Source organism: Nerophis lumbriciformis, linkage group LG03 (assembly GCF_033978685.3).
Source record: "Nerophis lumbriciformis linkage group LG03, RoL_Nlum_v2.1, whole genome shotgun sequence".
Classification (NCBI taxonomy): domain Eukaryota; kingdom Metazoa; phylum Chordata; class Actinopteri; order Syngnathiformes; family Syngnathidae; genus Nerophis; species Nerophis lumbriciformis.
Window position 1 is genome coordinate 12,160,968 of NC_084550.2, and position 18,045 is coordinate 12,179,012.

An 18,045-nucleotide genomic window follows, 5' to 3' on the forward strand; every position below is an offset into this window, starting at 1 on the left:
TCATCATAAAAGCTAACTCGAAGGGATGGATGAAGAAAAGATGAGCGAGTGGTTAAGGTAAGTTTAAGTTTACGCGAAGAGGCCGGGTGGCTTTTTTCAGCAGCTCCGTCCATGTTGATATACGATTCCATGCGCGCCCACATCACGCTGATTTTTAATATATTATTAAAGTTTGACTGACCTATCTGACTGTTTTTTTGACATTCCTTTAGCGCAGTTAGATGCGGCTTACAACACGGGGCGGCTTATAGGTGGACAAAGTTTTGAAATATGCCGTTCATTGAAGGCGCGGCTTATAACCCAGGGCGCCTTATGGTACGGAAAATACGGTACACATAAAACACTGAATATCAAGAGTATAGGAACGGCCTACCTTGTTTACTTCCCAAATGACATCCTCGGCATGTTTGGCAATCAAGCAAAAATATGACTATGCAAAAAGGAAAGGAAAAAAACGCAAATTGTTTAAAAAAATATAAACATTTTACAACGCTTTGTCATAAAAATCTTGTGTCACTGTCCCCCTCCGTCACACTAACTGGTAGGGTTGGCTACCCAATTCAGTACTTTTGTAGGTAATGACCGAATTCCCTCGGTCCTATAAATTCACATAAAATCAAACGGTGCCGTAGTTCGATACCTTTGTTGCATGTGACGTCATGTCCGGTTTCAGACTGGTCATGTCTGGTTTCAGACTAAACACGTAAACAATCACTCAAGCAGCACTCAGGCCGGACTCAGCCAAACTCCCTCTAAGTCACCTTGCCATTTTCAACGTCAACAAAGTGTGCTTAATAAAAAATACGCTCAAACGTAAAGTAATGCTACACTCTTTCAAAATGCGCTAGCTTAATGCTAATTTACATAGGATTAGCCATAGACAGGCGACTATTAGCATGAGTGATTTTACATGGCGATTTCAACACCTTTGATTTGGTAAAGGAAACGATAACTAATATTATAATTAGAATTTTACAGATTTGTGTAATGAGGACAATACTTACAGTATTGACACTTTGTAGGGTGCAACCTAACAAATTAATCTTCCTGAAAAAAAGCTACTTTCTAGTTTGACAACATAGCATAAATAGTTATACAGTGCTGCCATCTAATGGTCTTGGAAGTGCAACTGCAATGCAAAGGAGACTAATGTAACCAGAAAACAAGATACAACAACTGGACAGCAGTTCTCATAATCATCATTCTTAAATGTTACAACAAAAAATTGATTATCAAACAATTAACATTAACATAAAAAAGTACCGAAAAATGGTGCTATTGTTCCACAATATTTGTAAAAATAATGATGACATGTGACACAAGGTGATATTCACTGATAAGCAGCTGTCTATTGGTTTGAAAAGGAAAGAAGACATCCTTGTCAATGTGATGACACGTGAGCCCCAAATGATGACATCACAACTAAATGGACACAAAGATCAACATCAACATGATTCACTGGCAAAATATTGTTGAAAAATGTAGCTTGAAGGTGTTTTCTCAGCCATAAACACCCAAAGAAGACATCAGATGAGATGAGGAGCAATTAGTGCAGATGTGAAAGAAATGTCCAAGTGTGATGACGTCCCTCAGCGATGGAGACATCTCTCTGTGTTCCAGTGCACAAAGCATCCTGGAGGAAGAAGATGACTCAGCACTCTCCCAACAAAAGCAGGTGAATCCAAGTGCAGATGTTAGCATGTGGCAGAGTGAGAGCCAAGTTGAACATTATCTTCACACAAAGTCAGAAGAACATTTGGAGGTGCATGAAAAAGAAAAGTCCTCACTGTGTCTCACTCAGCCTTCAGCCTTCACGTCCCTCAGAGCTCGTCACCAGCTGTCGGAGCACAAAACGCACCGTGAGCTGGTTACGATGCTCCTTTTTCATTGTCCCTTTTACTCTCTGTAAAGGCCGCAAAACAGGCCCAGAGCATAATACTACCACCACCATGCTTGACGGTAGACCTGGTGTTCCTGGGATTAAAGGCCTCACCTTTAACCCTTTAATTTTCCTGCTGAACTTGTAACACGTGTCTACATCACACCTTAAAACAGGAAGTTTGCAAGTTGACCCTTACAAAGATACCAACAATCCAGAATTTTGGTGGTAACAGAAACAGAAAGTCAATATTATATGGAATATACCTGACATAAAGGTGTATAACAAAGATGAATATGTAATAAATGATATTAATAACTTAAATCTTTGTGGGGGTAAACTTACAAAGTGTGTGAGTGATGCTTCACCCCTGCTTTGTTTATTGTTATGGTTTCCAAGAAAGAGAAGATGTTTTACTTACCAGCTGGATCGTATTCGGCTGAAATGAAAGAGAAAGCAGGTGAAATTCACATCTCATGAATGAAGGCCGAGACTTTTCGCGTCTTCCTGAAAGAGGAAACATTTGTGTCCCTCACCTTGTCTGCTTCGGCCACGCTTGATGATGAAGATGATGATGAAGATGCCGGCCGCCAGGAGGACCACCACAGCGAGGACCGCCAGCGTGGCAGTGACGCTCACGTTGCCTGTTGGTATGGTATGGTTTATTTGTTTGACAGCTGCTTCATAAGTCACATGAAGGAACATCAGGTGGTTACATTGACACTATTCAACATGTCCTAGATGTGTCTTTCTCACCTTCATGGCTTGCGTTGCTCAGGATGCTTCTTCTCTCCAGCTTGGTGACCAGGTCCTCCTTGACGCCAGACAGCCGGAACACACATTCGTACTTGCCCTCCACCTCGGCCGTCACCTCCACTTTCAGGTCCACCGACATCTGGAAGGTTCCGTCGTGGTTGGGGAGCAGCTCTCCGTGCTCCACGTCCTCGAAGATCTGCTCGCCGTCTTTCCTCCAAAACAAGTCGGCTAGGTCGGGGTAGAAACCTGTCGCCATGCAGGTGACCGGAGAGGATGGCGTCTTCTGGAGGAGGAACACCTCTGGAAGCTCTGCACAGGAAGTGACGTGTGAATGGAGGATGACGTGGAGAGAAGATGGAGTGAAAGAGAGAGAATAAAGGTAAAGATGGAGAGAAAAGGAGACAATTAAGGTAAAGATAGAGATAAATGGACAAAATGGAGGTAAAGATAGAAAAAAAAAAGAGAAAATGTAGGTAAAGAGAGAGAGAAAAGGAGAGAATGGAGGTAAATATTGAGAGAAAAGGAGAAAATGAAGGGAAAGATGAGAGAAAAGAAGGCAAAGACGCAGACAAAAGGAGAAAATTGAGGTAAAGATGGAGGGAAAAGGAGAGAATGAAGGTAAAGATGAAGAGGAAAGGAGATAATGAAGGTCAAGATGGAGAGAAAAAGAGAGAATGGAGGTAAAGATGGAGAGAAAGGAGGTAAAGATGGAGAGAGAAGGAGAGAATGAAGGTAAAGATGGAGAGAAAATGTGAGAATAAAAGGTAAAGATGGTGATAAAAGGAGAGAATGGAGGTAAAGATAGAGAGAAAATGAGAAAATGAAGGGAAAGATTAGAGAAAAGAAGGCAAAGATGCAGAAAAAAGGAGAACATTTGAGGTAAAGATGGATAGAAAAGGAGAGAATGAAGGTAAAGATGGAGAGAATTAAAAGGTCAAGATGGAAAGACAAGGAGAAAATGGAGGTAAAGTTGGAGAAAAGGAGACAATGAAGGTAAAGATGGAGAGAAAAAGAGAGAATGGAGGTAAAGATGGAAAGGGAAACAGAGAATGAAGGTAAAGATGGAGAGAAAATGTGAGAATAAAAGGTAAAGATGGTGATAAAAGGAGAGAATGGAGGTAAAGATAGAGAGAAAATGAGAAAATGAAGGGAAAGAAAGAAAAGAAGGCAAAGATGCAGAAAAAAGGAGAACATTTGAGGTAAAGATGGATAGAAAAGGAGAGAATGAAGGTAAAGATGGAGAGAATGAAAAGGTCAAGATGGAAAGAAAAGGAGAAAATGGAGGTAAAGTTGGAGAGAAAAGGAGACAATGACGGTAAAGATGGAGAGAAAAAGAGAGAATGGAGGTAAAGATGGAGGGAAAGGAGGTAAAGATGGAGAGAGAAGGAGAGCATGAAGGTAAAGATGGTGATAAAAGGAGAGAATGGAGGTAAAGATAGAGAGAAAATGAGAAAATGAAGGGAAAGATTAGAGAAAAGAAGGCAAAGATGCAGAAAAAAGGAGAACATTTGAGGTAAAGATGGAGAGAAAAGGAGAGAATGAAGGTAAAGATGGAGAGAATAAAAGGTCAAGATAGAGAGAAAAGGAGAGAATTGAGGTAAAGTTGGAGAGAAAATGAGACAATTAAGGTAAAGATGGAGAGAAAAGGAGAGAATGAAGGTAAAGATGGAGATAAACGGACAAAATGGAGGTAAAGATGGAGAAAAAAGGAGAAAATGAAGGGAAAGATCAGAGAAAAGAAGGAAAAGATGCAGAAAAAAGGAGAACATTTAGGTAAAGATGGAGCAAAAAGGAGAGAATGAAGGTAAATGTGAAAAGAAAAGGAGAGAATGGAGGTAAAGATGGAGAGAAAAGGAGAGAATGGAGATAAAGATGGAGAGAAAAGGAGGTGAAGAGAAAAGAGTGTAATGTCAGTAATGTTCCTATAGGGAGAGTGCTAACATGTTAAAAGGTGAAAGTACAAGGTGTGCTTCTACCTGTTCTCATTAGGACCTTCTTCCCATACTCCACATACTTCTTCAAGGAAGAAAGACATTCCTCAGTGTAATAATACTTATAGTAGTCTAGTCTAAATATGTCTTGGTCCCACTTGAGTTTGGAGGGGAAAGCTTGTTGTTTTGCTGCAGTAAATGTCCATGTCTTCATGTCCAACGATATGAAATCTTCTCCATCATAACCTTCCTGATGCCAACCTTTAACCTCATCAGTCTCATCATTCCATTCACATCCTGACATCTTCTGGTAAGTGTGAACACCTGAGAGACACAAAGTGTTGTAAAGCAGAGTGAAACTAACACACAACATGTCTTTGTTGTAGGTTATTATGGGATGGACAGAGACAAGGTATATCAGTGCAGTAATGTGTGTTTTTAATACAGTATAAACATATCAAATATATTAGAATAGTAGAAAGTTCAACATAAACAAACCTCCAGTTTGGTTGAAACGCTTCTTAAGTGTTTCAATGTTGTCTTTGTAGACATGTTCTCTAACAACATTGTTCTCTGTTTGTCTCTGCCAGTAGTTTGGATCCTCTGCTGTGATTTTGTTCATCCAGTCCTGTTTGGATTCTGCTTTCCTGATGTTGCTGTCATAGTAACTAATCTCAACTCCATCAACATAACCAACACTCACATACTCTGGGAAGTTTGGAACTTGAGAGGATGCAGTGCGGAAATACTTGAGTGAATGAATCACTGAAAGACAAAAGGCAGAAAAACAACATTTGATTCTTTAGTTTCATGTTGAACAATTCCTATTTGAAATGATGCTGTCTTCATTTCAACTTCAAACACTGCTGCTTCTCACAGTAAACAATCACTTCCTGTTCTAAGAGACAATAACAGCGTTTGTCTTTGACTTCATATTTATACCTCACTTTAAGACAGGGCCGGCCCGTGGCATAGGCCGTATAGGCAAATTCTAAGGGCGCCGTCCATCAGGGGGCGCCACGCCAGTGCCACAATGTTGGGAGAAAAAAAAAAAAGAAAAAAAGTTGGTACTATTATTTCTAAATACAAAAAATAATCCCACGTTAATTAAAATGCAAAGTAAAGCCTATTTAATAGAAATATTATTTGATACAACATTACGCCCCCCCCCCCCCCCCCCCCTCCTCCTCCGCACGGTGCGCCCCCTCCCTTCCCGTATCGTGACTCTTTTTGGACGTCCCCACATCAAAAAATCAACACAAGATGCCAAAACTGTCAGGTGCCCAGGGAAGAAAAAAGAGAAAAGAAGAGGAGGAGAAGCGAGAAAAGACAGAGGTAGCAGGTAGGTAACGTTAGCCTACATGAAATTATTTGTCTGTTACAGAATGTGATAGTAACCTGGCTTTTTAGCATTAAGCTAATGTTACATGATTCGGCAATTGCTAATCAATAAATAGCTAGTTCTGTTTTAACGTCGGGTTAATATTGTGGAGGGGGCTAAATTGTTATGGAAAATAATAATGTAACGTTAGGTAATTACAGTACTCCCACTTTACATTCCTCAGGGACATTTCTTTCTTTCTTTAGTTTATTTCGAACATGAACACACTTACATCATAATACATCACACAATTTCATATCATTTCATTTTACATCATGCCCGAAAAGGAGTAGGAAGAAGCAAAGCTTATTTAATCCTACCTCTTTCCCACTTCAAAGCGTTTACAAATATATAGAATCATTTACTGACCTTTTTATATAATAAAATAACATCTATGAGTTAGTATACAACAGTTTTGTACTATGTAATTAATTAATTAATTCAGTCATTATTAACATACTGAGATGAAGAATATCTTATTTTCAATAAGGTTGAAAGTATTTCTCATGATTCTTCTTCTTTGTACTCTGTAAGCACTATTATTTTGAACAACCTCTTAAACTGGATCATATCAGTACATTTTTTAACTTTTTTTTACTTAATCCATTCCATAATTTAATTCCACATACTGATATGCTAAAAGTTCTAAGTGTTGTACATGCATATAAATGTTTGTATTAGATCTCTCTCAAGCAGGTGTTTTTTGTTTACATTGTTATCGCCTTCTGGTTAGCTAATGTTTGCCCTGCAGGTAATAGTCACTTTTCCACCCCTTTATATATTAGGTATAGTTGTAAGTAAAAAAAAAAAGGTCAAAGACAAAGCTATTCGGGTTCTTGTGAGTATATACACTTCACTGCCGATGTGGGGGGGCGCCACCTAAAATCTTGCCTAGGGCGTCAGATTGGTTAGGGCCGGGCCTGCTTTAAGACCACACACATGAATAACTTGACTTATTTCCTTCTACAACGGTAAGTGTCAAATAAATATGACATTATTGCTAGCAGAGAAGTAAAAGTAGTTTTTCTAGGTGAGGGGAAGTTCAAACTAGTGATGTCACTGCCAAAGCATGGAAATATAGCAGCGCCTTATGGAATGTTTACAATGGAATACAACAACAATATTATAATACTCTTCATTTAAATATTAGGACTATTCCCAGTAAAAAATCATTTAAGAAACATTTAAAGTCACTTTTTAGACTTAAGAGTTAATCTTTCATGTTATCAGTTTGAGAACATTTTTCTTTCTCTCTTTCCCTTTTTCCTTTCTTTTATTGTAACTGGATGTGCGTATGTTCTGTAACTGGATCTGTGTACTCTTATTTTATTTTAATTATTTTGAGAATTTTCTTTTTCCTTTCTTTAATTTGTAACTGGATCTGTGCATTATTATTTTACTTTGAACTTTTGAAAAGGACCCCAGGAAGACTAGCCTGGCGTTTGTGCGTCGGCTAATGGGGATCCTCAATAAACAATAATTAATCCATCCATTTTTTCTACCGCTTGTCCCCTTCGGGGTCAATTATATCCATTATTTCTAGGGATGTCCGATAATGGCTTTTTGCTGATATCCGATATTCCGATATTGTCCAACTCTATAATTACCGATACCTATTTCAACCGATACCGATATCAACAGATATATGCAGTTGTGGAATTAACACATTATTATGCCTAATTTGGACAACCAGGTATGGTGAAGATAAGGTACTTTTATTTTTTTAATTAATAAAATAAGATAAATAAATTAAAAACATTTTCTTGAATAAAAAAGAAAGTAAAACAATATAAAAACAGTTACATAGAAACTAGTAATTAATGAAAATGAGTAAAATTAACTGTTAAAGGTTAGTACTATTAGTGGACCAGCAGCACGCACAATCATGTGTGCTTACGGACTGTATTCCGGCAGACTGTATTGATATATATTGATATATAATGTAGGAACCAGAATGTTAATAACAGAAAGAAACAACCCTTTTGTGTGAATGAGTGTAAATGGGGGAGGGAGGTTTTTTGGGTTGGTGCACTAATTGTAAGTGTATCTTGTGTTTTTTATGTTGATTGAATAAAAAAAACGATACCAATAATAAAAAAAACGATACCAATAATTCCCAATATTACATTTAAACGCATTTATCGACATCCCTAATTATTTCAGAATAATTCCCAACAATAGAGTCACTTTTGTGTACATTAAATTATTCTGATCTACATGTCATTTTATAACTGATACTACTGATTGTTTCCTGGATTAATTATTTGTATTTTCCTATTTAAAAGTGAAACCAACGTTTCCGGAAATGCTAAAGTAGTTTAGTGAAGTGAAGTGAATTATATTTATATAGCGCTTTTCTCTAGTGACTCAAAGCGCTTTCCATAGTGAAACCCAATATCTAAGTTACATTTAAACCAGTGTGGGTGGCACTGGGAGCAGGTGGGTAAAGCGTCTTGCCCAAGGACACAACGGCAGTGACTAGATGGCGGAAGCTGGGATCGAACCTGGAACCCTCAAGTTGCTGGCACGGCCGCTCTACCAACCGAACTATACCGTAAAAAGTGAACAATTTGATGTATGTTGCTGTTAAAGTTAGACAACTTGAACAAGTTTGACTCATTAAAAGTTTGAGCAACAAATGAAGATGCAAACTATTCACTGATTGATGTTGGTGAAAAGAGAAGAGCGTCAATAATAATGAGAAGAAATAAATGAGAGTATTTTGGATGAAATGAGCCTGTAGGAATGAGGTGTATAAAGTTGTAAAGAAAGTGGACTTACCAGGCGTCACGCTGTGTGTTTGTACAACTAGGAGAAAGAAGAAAAGCAAGTTCATCATTAAATGTCACAAGTGCCGAAGTCAATAAAAACAGTTTCTAGTTTTAATCCTCAGAGAAAAGCAAGGCGACGACAACTTGCTTGACGAGTAAACATGAAATGGACGCCAAAGCTGAAAAGAGTTTTAACAAAATAAAAGTCATATCATTACAAGAATAAAAGTGAATCTAGCGAGGGGCGTGTCGGAGGTGATGTCATGTTTTTTGAAGCAGCTTTATTATAATACACACACACACTTTATAGGAACAATACACAACAACAAGATGAACCTTTTACATAAGTCATATTGTAGCGTCTAGCTTTTAAAACACTATTTCAAAAGGACAAAAACATTGACCTAACACTTTTGTCACATCGTGGTGAGGGAAGTCCTGTTTTGGGGTTGTCTGGCAAACTTCCTGTTTTATTTTGAAAATTCTAATCCTCCTCTCGTTTCAGGCCACTTGCCCTTCCTCCTGTGTCACTGGTCTGATGTCTCTCCTGATTGCCTGATTGTGTCCACCTGTGTCACCCTCCCTCATGTGTATATAGTCCTCGTCTTCCCCTGTCTTGTTGCCAGAGTATATCGTCTCGCTACGTACCTCCAGCCTTGTCCACAGCCTTGTCCACAGCCTTGATAAGTATTGTCTCGCTTTATTTATTGATTTCTTTGTTTCCTCCGAGAGAGTGATTTTCTTTTGCTAAAGTTTTTTCGGCCTAGTCTTTTTGTATCAATTTTCATAGTGCCTTGTCTTCTTTTTTTCCCCTCCTTCTGGAGCGCTTTTAGTTTGCAAGCTTCTCGACTTCTTTTCATGAGTGAAATTATCTTTTTGTAGATTATCATAGATTGTTGGTTTTTTGTTATTAGACTTGTATAGAAATTTTGCTATTGCCCTTTTCCTCCTTATGGAGTGATTTTCTGTTTATTGCCTTATGTCCTATGCTACACATCCTCTAGTTACTCAAGTATATCCTAGATAGATTTTGTAGCCACTTTGTTTAATCACTCTGTCCAAGAGATAGCAAAGAAAAATAATTAAATAAAGTCTGAGTCAATTGTCTCTCTTCTGCATCTGAGTCCTCATTTTTGCCCAGACTTAACAGTATACTCTGGCCAGTATGGACTCAGCAGAGGCTAAACAACTGACGGAAATCTTGCACACCCAGGAATCACGGCTCGCCCGACAGGAGGAGTTTCAGACGGCGATGGCAGCAAACATGGGTCACCTTTCCTCCCAGCTACAAGGACTACTTGAGCAGTTTGCTCGACCAATTCCGGCGTCACAGCCCCCCACGTCACCCGCTGCTCCCACTCTGTCTTCACCTCCCCCTGGAGCCGGATGCAAGCTGGCCCCTCCGACGCCATACGCTGGCGCTCCTGGTTTGTGCAAAACGTTTTTGATAGACTGTGCTATTAATTTTGAATTGATGCCCCATGCATTTCCCACTGAATGTTCCAAGATTGCTTTCATGATTTCACATCTTACGGATAGAGCTAAGGCGTGGGCTTCCGCCGAATGGGGGCGGAACTCGTCACTCTGCCACTCCTTCACAGACTTTCAAGCTGCGCTAACCAAGACTTTTGACCCGGTGACCTCTAACAGAGAAAAGGCACAAGAACTAAGCAGTTTAAAGCAGGGCAGCAGTTCCGTGTGTGACTACGCCATCCGCTTCCGCACGCTGGCAGCAGAAAGCGGGTGGGAAGACACGGCTCTTTACGATATTTTTCTGAAAGGGCTCAGTGCTTCCATACAAGACCTCCTCGTTCCCCTGGACCTACCCGACAATCTAGATGCCCTCATCGCGCTCGCCATCAGGACGGACAACCGACGGGCCCAGCTCAAACGACAGCGAGGTGAAGGATCGGAAGCTGCAGAAAGAACCACCCATCCTTTAGCACCTAACTGGTCGACGACTCGACGCTCACCCCCGGAGCTACATCCTCACTTACGCACCAAACAGGATGAGGAGCCCATGCAGCTGGGGAGAGCCCGACTGACGCCAGAGGAGCGACGCAAGCGGCTGATGGAGGGGAGATGTTTTTACTGTGGAGAGGGTGGCCATCTTGTCGTTTCATGTCCAACCAAGAGATCCCAGGCGGTGAGTCACATTCTGGCTGTTCCTCAGAGGCCACGCACCCTCACCAAGATCACGTTAACTCATCACACAGTCACAATTCTAGAGGCGTTAATAGACTCTGGGGCAGATGAGAGTCTGATGGACTGGGGTTTAGCTAGGAGACTAGGACTCAAGTCAGAACCACTAGTTAAACCCATTAGGGCCAGGTCTCTGAATGGTAAGGAGCTTTTCACCATCACACACATCAGTGAACCTTTCCAAATGAACATTGACGGCCATCAGGAACAAATTTGTCCATATTTGATTATTTCTCCTTCTCATCCGTTGATCTTGGGGTATCCATGGCTGTACCAGCATAACCCTCGTGTGGATTGGAAGACAGGGAAGATCAGTGAATGGGGAAGTGAATGTACCCAGAACTGTAATTTTTCTACAGCCCAGAAAGAAAATGTCAAGGAAATTAATCTTTTCTCTGCTAATCCTGCCACAGACTCAGAATTTCCGGACCTGAATTCTGTCCCCCCCTGTTATCACCATCTACGACAAGTCTTCAGCAAGACCAAGGCCCTGTCACTTCCACCCCACCGTTCCTACGACTGTGCCATCGAGCTACTGCCCGGGGCCACAATTCCCAAGGGGCGTCTGTACTCCGTCTCTGGTCCAGAAAAAGCTGCGATGAACGATTACATCTCGGCATCACTGGAAACTGGCTTGATTCGCCCGTCATCATCGCCAGCAGGGGCAGGGTTCTTCTTTGTGAAGAAGAAAGACGGGTCGTTAAGGCCCTGCATCGATTACAGTCCCCTAAATGACATTACCATCAAGAACCGTTACCCTCTTCCCCTCATGTCTACTGTCTTCGACCAACTCCAACAGGCTAAAATATTCACCAAGCTGGACCTACGCAACACTTACCATCTGGTCCGAATAAGAGAGGGAGACGAGTGGAAGACCGGATTCAACACACCCAATGGTCATTATGAATACAGAGTCATGCCTTTTGGTCTCACCAATGCCCCGGCCGTGTTCCAAGCCATGATCAACGAAGTACTAAGAGACTTCCTGGACCATTTTGTCTATGTTTACCTTGATGACATATTGATTTATTCACCTGACAGTGACACTCACCAAGACCATGTAAATCAGGTTTTAAAGAGACTCTTAGACAATGATCTATATGTTAAAGCTGAAAAAAGTGTTTTTCATGCCGACACTGTTTCATTCCTGGGCTTCATTGTAGCCCCTGGAAGAGTGCAGATGGATCCGGCTAAAGTTAGCGCTGTGGCCGATTGGCCGACACCTGACAGCCGCAAGAAAGTTCAGCAATTCTTGGGATTTGCTAACTTTTACAGGCGGTTTGTCAGAAACTTCAGCGCAATAGCTGCTCCTCTCCATGCTCTTACCTCCACCCAGGTGCGGTTCCACTGGTCTCCAGAGGCAGAGAGGGCATTCCAGACGCTCAAGCATCGCTTCACCTCAGCGCCCATCCTCACCATTCCGGACCCGCAGCGCCAGTTCGTCGTGGAGGTGGACGCTTCTAATGAAGGAGTTGGAGCAGTGCTGTCTCAACGCTCTCAGCAGGACGGGAAGATGCATCCCTGTGCCTTTCTGTCGCGGCGGCTGTCCAAAGCTGAAAGAAACTATGATGTCGGCAATCGGGAGTTGCTGGCGGTGAAGCTCGCTTTGGAGGAATGGAGGCATTGGCTCGAGGGGGCCGAACACCCATTCATCGTCTGGACAGATCACAAGAACCTGGAATACATAAAGAAGGCTAAGAGACTCAACTCTCGCCAGGCCAGGTGGGCGCTTTTTTTTAATCGCTTTTCTTTCTCGCTCTCCTACAGGCCGGGGTCCCGCAACGTCAAGCCAGACGCCTTGTCACGATTATTCGACCCCGAGCTTGAGGCCAAGAAACCTGAGACCATCCTTCCACTGAACTGTGTGGTAGGAGCGGTAACTTGGCCAATAGAAACTGAGGTAAAGCAAGCTAACGGTGTGGCCCCGCCACCTAGGGGATGTCCTGTTAATCGATTGTTTGTCCCTACTGAGCTGCGTCCCCGGGTGATTCATTGGGCTCACACCTCGCTGCTTTCGTGTCATCCGGGAGTTAAAAGAACAATGTTTGTGATCTCCCGATCTGGTGGCCAGCCATGGAGACGGAGGTCCGGGAGTACGTAGAGGCCTGTTCGGTCTGTGCCAGGAACAAGACGTCTTCCAGGTCTCGCATGGGACTTCTCCAGCCGCTCCCCATCCCCTCCAGACCGTGGTCAGACATCTCGATGGACTTCGTTACAGGCCTCCCGGTCTCACAAGGTAACACCACCGTCCTCACTGTGGTCGACAGATTCTCCAAAATGGTCAGATTCATCGCTATGCCTAAATTACCATCCGCCAAGGAGACGGCAGAGACTATGATGACTAATGTATTCCGAGTTCATGGATTTCCCAAAGACATTGTTTCAGACCGGGGACCTCAGTTTGCATCACGGTTCTGGGGGGAGTTCTGCCGACTCATTGGAGCCAAGGCCAGCCTGACATCAGGATATCATCCGGAAGCCAACGGCCAGACCGAACGACTTAACCAGCAGCTGGAAACCGGCCTCCGGTGCTTGGTCTGCCAGAACCCCTCCACATGGAGCAAACACCTGGTCTGGGTAGAGTATGCGCACAATTCGCTGCCTACATCAGCCACTGGCCTCTCTCCCTTTCATTGTGCCTTAGGGTACCAGCCCCCTCTCTTTCCAGAGAATGAGTCAGAAGTGTCGGTCCCCTCCGCCCATGCCATGGTCCGACGTCACCGCATTTGGGCAGCCGCCCGTCAAGTATTGATCAGACAGCGAGATCGGATGAAGAGAGCGGCAGACCGCAAGAGACGACCTGCACTTAAGTACCAACCTGGTCAGAGAGTCTGACTTTCAGCCAAGGACCTACATCTCAAGGTCACATCAAAGAAACTGGCACCCCGCTTTGTAGGTCCATTCCCAATTACCAAGCTCGTCGGACCTGCAGCGGTTCGGCTTCGTCTGCCCCGATCCCTCCGCGCCTATCCCACCTTCCACGTCAGTCAGGTCAAACCAGTCAAAGAAAGCACCATGGTCCCACCCACCACGTCCCCTCCACCACCCGAAGTAATTGAAGGTGGAGCAGTATACAAAGTTAAACGCTTGTTGGCAGTACGCAACCGGGGCCGGGGCAGACAATTCCTGGTAGATTGGGGAGGATACGGACCTGAAGAGAGACAGTGGGTTCCTTCCCGCCACATTGTCGACCCCACTCTCATCAGGGACTTCTACAGAGACCACCCTGAACAGTCTGGGCCGTCGAGAGTCGGCCATAGAAGGGGGGGTACTGTCACATCATGGTGAGGGAAGTCCTGTTTTGGGGTTGTCTGGCAAACTTCCTGTTTTATTTTGAAAATTCTAATCCTCCTCTCGTTTCAGGCCACTTGCCCTTCCTCCTGTGTCACTGGTCTGATGTCTCTCCTGATTGCCTGATTGTGTCCACCTGTGTCACCCTCCCTCATGTGTATATAGTCCTCGTCTTCCCCTGTCTTGTTGCCAGAGTATATCGTCTCGCTACGTACCTCCAGCCTTGTCCACAGCCTTGATAAGTATTGTCTCGCTTTATTTATTGATTTCTTTGTTTCCTCTGAGAGAGTGATTTTCTTTTGCTAAAGTTTTTTCGGCCTAGTCTTTTTGTATGAATTTTCATAGTGCCTTGTCTTCTTTTTTTCCCTCCTTCTGGAGCGCTTTTAGTTTGCAAGCTTCTCGACTTCTTTTCATGAGTGAAATTATCTTTTTGTAGATTATCATAGATTGTTGGTTTTTTGTTATTAGACTTGTATAGAAATTTTGCTATTGCCCTTTTCCTCCTTATGGAGTGATTTTCTGTTTATTGCCTTATGTCCTATGCTACACATCCTCTAGTTACTCAAGTATATCCTAGATAGATTTTGTAGCCACTTTGTTTAATCACTCTGTCCAAGAGATAGCAAAGAAAAATAATTAAATAAAGTCTGAGTCAATTGTCTCTCTTCTGCATCTGAGTCCTCATTTTTGCCCAGACTTAACAACTTTTGTTTTATTTTTAATTGTTTGTATTTTTATAATAATTGAAGAATTGAACATACATATACAATGCACACACATATCAAGGCACTTTCAACACAATACGATTCAATATTCTATAGCAAGTTAAACAATTACATAGGAATATAAAATAAATCAAATTAAATACAATGCTCATACCAACCACACCTTGAAAAGAAAGACAATACAAATGAGATTAAAATAAAATAATATATAAGTAAATAAAATAAATATAAAACTGGGCTTATTTAAAACAACTTCAATTTCTCCAATAAAGATATTAATTTAAGGCTGTTTCTATTTTTTTACCATTTTACAAGATTTAATTCATATTTTAATGTAGGAGATTGGGTTTCACTTTAAGAAAGTGACTTTTGTGTATGAAAAATCTAGCTCGCACGAGCTGGGTTGCATATGACGCCATACCGTTTGTTCTTCTTCGTGGCTTAATTGACACGATGGTCAAGCAGCTGGAGCGTAGAACTAAAAGAAGTGAGAGTGAGTGTAGAGTTTGAGCACAAAATGTCATATAGCTGGGTTGCAATCACGTGACCTAGAGGCACATCCGGCCACTTCCAGGTTTCAGACCATGGTCTAGAGCAGGGGTGCTCATTACGTCGATCGCGAGCTACCGGTCGATCGTGGAGGGTGTGTCAGTCGATCACCAGCCAGGCATTAAAAAAATAGTCCTAAAAATGAGCGATCATAAATCTTCACTATGACGTCACTTGATTGACATTCACGGCACCCGAGGGTCTTCTGAGATGACGCTGGCTGCTGCCAGCTCATTAAAATTACCGACAGGAAGGCGAGAAACACTTTATTTCAACAGACTCTGGCGCCGTACCTGTCGTCAAAACTCCAAAGACCGACTGCACAGTTGCACAATAAAAGTGCTGCTTCATCCTGCCTGCGCGAACAAAATAAGAGTCTCAGAAAGCTGGCGTGCACAAGCTAGCAAGCTACAGAGTTTGCCGACAATGTATTTCTTGTAAAGTGTATATTAAGGAGTATGGAAGCTGGACGAATAAGATGCCAAAAACCAACCACTTTCATGTGGTATTGGACACAAAGGACTTTTTTTCTCCTCCATTCGAAAATGCGGACGTTATCAGCACCACTGTCTGATTCCTATCAATGCAAGGCATCAGAATCAGGTAATACACCAACTTATATTCTTGTCTTCATGGAAGAAAGGAATCTATATGTGTTAAACATGCTTGTATTATCTTTAAACACTATTAACTTATTAACAATATTAACTATATGTGTTAAACATGCTTGTATTATCTTTAACCACCTTTAAGTTGTTAACAATATTAACTATATGTGTTAAACATGCTTGCATTATCTTTAAAACACCTTTAACTTATTAACAATATTAACTATATGTATTAAACATGCTTGTATTATCATTAAACACCTTTAACTTGTTAACAATATTAACTATATGTATTAAACATGCTTGTATTATCATTAAACACCTTTAATTTATTAACAATATTAACTATATGTGTTAAACATGCCTGTATTATCATTAAACACCTTTAACTTGTTAACAAAAACATATATTTCATAAATAAGTAAATATAAATTATATATATGAATGAGGTAGATCCCCACGACTTGATCAATTGAAAAGTAGCCCGCCTGCAGAAAAAGTGTGAGCACCCCTGGTCTAGAGTCCCATTAAGCTACTATTTATTTACCTGAATCCTTGCAGAAAGGTTTAGCAGCAAATATAAAAGCCACCCTTAAAAAAATATATTTCAAATGGGATGGAGTGGATTTTACACTCTTAATAAAAATATTGTTTTTAAAGATTTAAAGCATTTATCATCAGCAAGACGTTACTGCTCGCTGTGACCTCACTTCATTTGACACTCACAAGGATTTAGAGAAGAAACCATTAGATGCACCAATGTCTTTACATCTGAGGGCTCCACTAATTAAACATTCATCCGTGAAAGACAAAGTTGGATATAATCGTGCTGCTGAGATCGTGACGCTAATGAGGAAAAGGATAAGTTTGTTTGCAGTTGATTTCCTGCTAAAAATATTCATCTCATCTACAATTCATGTCTGCCGTTGTTTTTATGCTGTGAAGTTCATATTTTGTCTGTGAAGTTGACCGGGAGGAAGTCGCTACTACCACAAAATAAAATACAAGTGGCAACACCTTTAAAATGAGTGTTTTTTACATGAAAGTAAATGAAAGTAATATAATGTATAAATGGATGTGTATAGTGTAATATATTTGGGAGGGTTGTAATCTTTTAATGGCTGTTAAGTAGAGGAGACACGGACATCAGCGTGGATCTACAGGAGCTTTATTTTTCAACTCGCCACAGGGTGAATTTCGTTCCTTCAACAATTGTTATCTCTTTGGAATCCAAGTAAATAATATATACAAATAAATATATATATTACATATAGCTTATTATGCGTGCACTTCTGACAAGTGGCGCACCGAAAATGTGGTGGTCTTAAATAGACTTTGCTCACCAAAACCAGATCTTGTGGTTGAAATATCCACTTCTGCTGGTGACTGAGTCTTTTACGGCACACACCAATGACGTAGCTCGTCCAAAGCTGATGAGAAATTCACATTCAGGTCGCAATGCGTTGAGACTGAAGTCACCCTTAAAAAGATCAGAATCCAATCAGATTCAGGACTACCTCCTGATGTGGCCTCAATCTGATGCCAAAAGATCAGATTTGAAGGACTTTGGAGCGTTAGGACTGTCAAAAAAATCAGATCTTTGACACTCGAGGGCAGAAAAATAATCAGATTCGGTGTGCAGTGTAAACAGGGCCATAAAACCTGCTCAGTGGCCTTGTGGTTAGAGTGTCTGCACTGAGACTGGAAGGTGGAGAGTTCAAACCCCGGCCGAGTCATACCAAAGACTTAAAAAAATGGGACCCATTGCCTCCCTGCTTGGCACTCAGCGTCAAGGGTTGGAATTGGGGCTTAAATCACCAAAATGATTCCCGAGCGTGGCCACCGCTGCTGCTCACTGCTCCCCTCACCTCCCAGGGGCTGGACATGGGGATGGGTCAAATGCAGAGGACAATTTCACCACACCTAGTGTGTGTGTGTGTGTGTGTGTGTGA

The 18,045-nt window shown here is 41.7% G+C and overlaps 1 protein-coding gene across 2 annotated transcripts; it reads right to left on the bottom strand.

Annotated features, from left to right (window-relative positions):
* Window positions 1-335: 335 nt before the first annotated feature.
* On the bottom strand, window positions 336-8,879 carry LOC133579197 (major histocompatibility complex class I-related gene protein-like). Of its 2 annotated transcripts, none has more exons than XM_061933737.2 (7): window positions 8,729-8,879; window positions 5,065-5,331; window positions 4,612-4,890; window positions 2,636-2,944; window positions 2,416-2,523; window positions 2,301-2,318; window positions 336-1,633 (listed from the first exon to the last, which is right to left on the bottom strand). In XM_061933737.2, exons 1-7 carry the CDS (start codon window positions 8,784-8,786, stop codon window positions 1,590-1,592), a joined length of 1,083 nt encoding a protein of 360 aa, XP_061789721.1. In that variant the 5' UTR covers window positions 8,787-8,879; the 3' UTR covers window positions 336-1,589. The 2 variants fall into 2 exon arrangements, with proteins under 2 accessions (XP_061789721.1, XP_061789730.1); XM_061933746.2 differs by lacking the exon at window positions 336-1,633 and adding an exon at window positions 1,806-1,837.
* Between the last annotated feature and the right edge of the window lie 9,166 nt (window positions 8,880-18,045).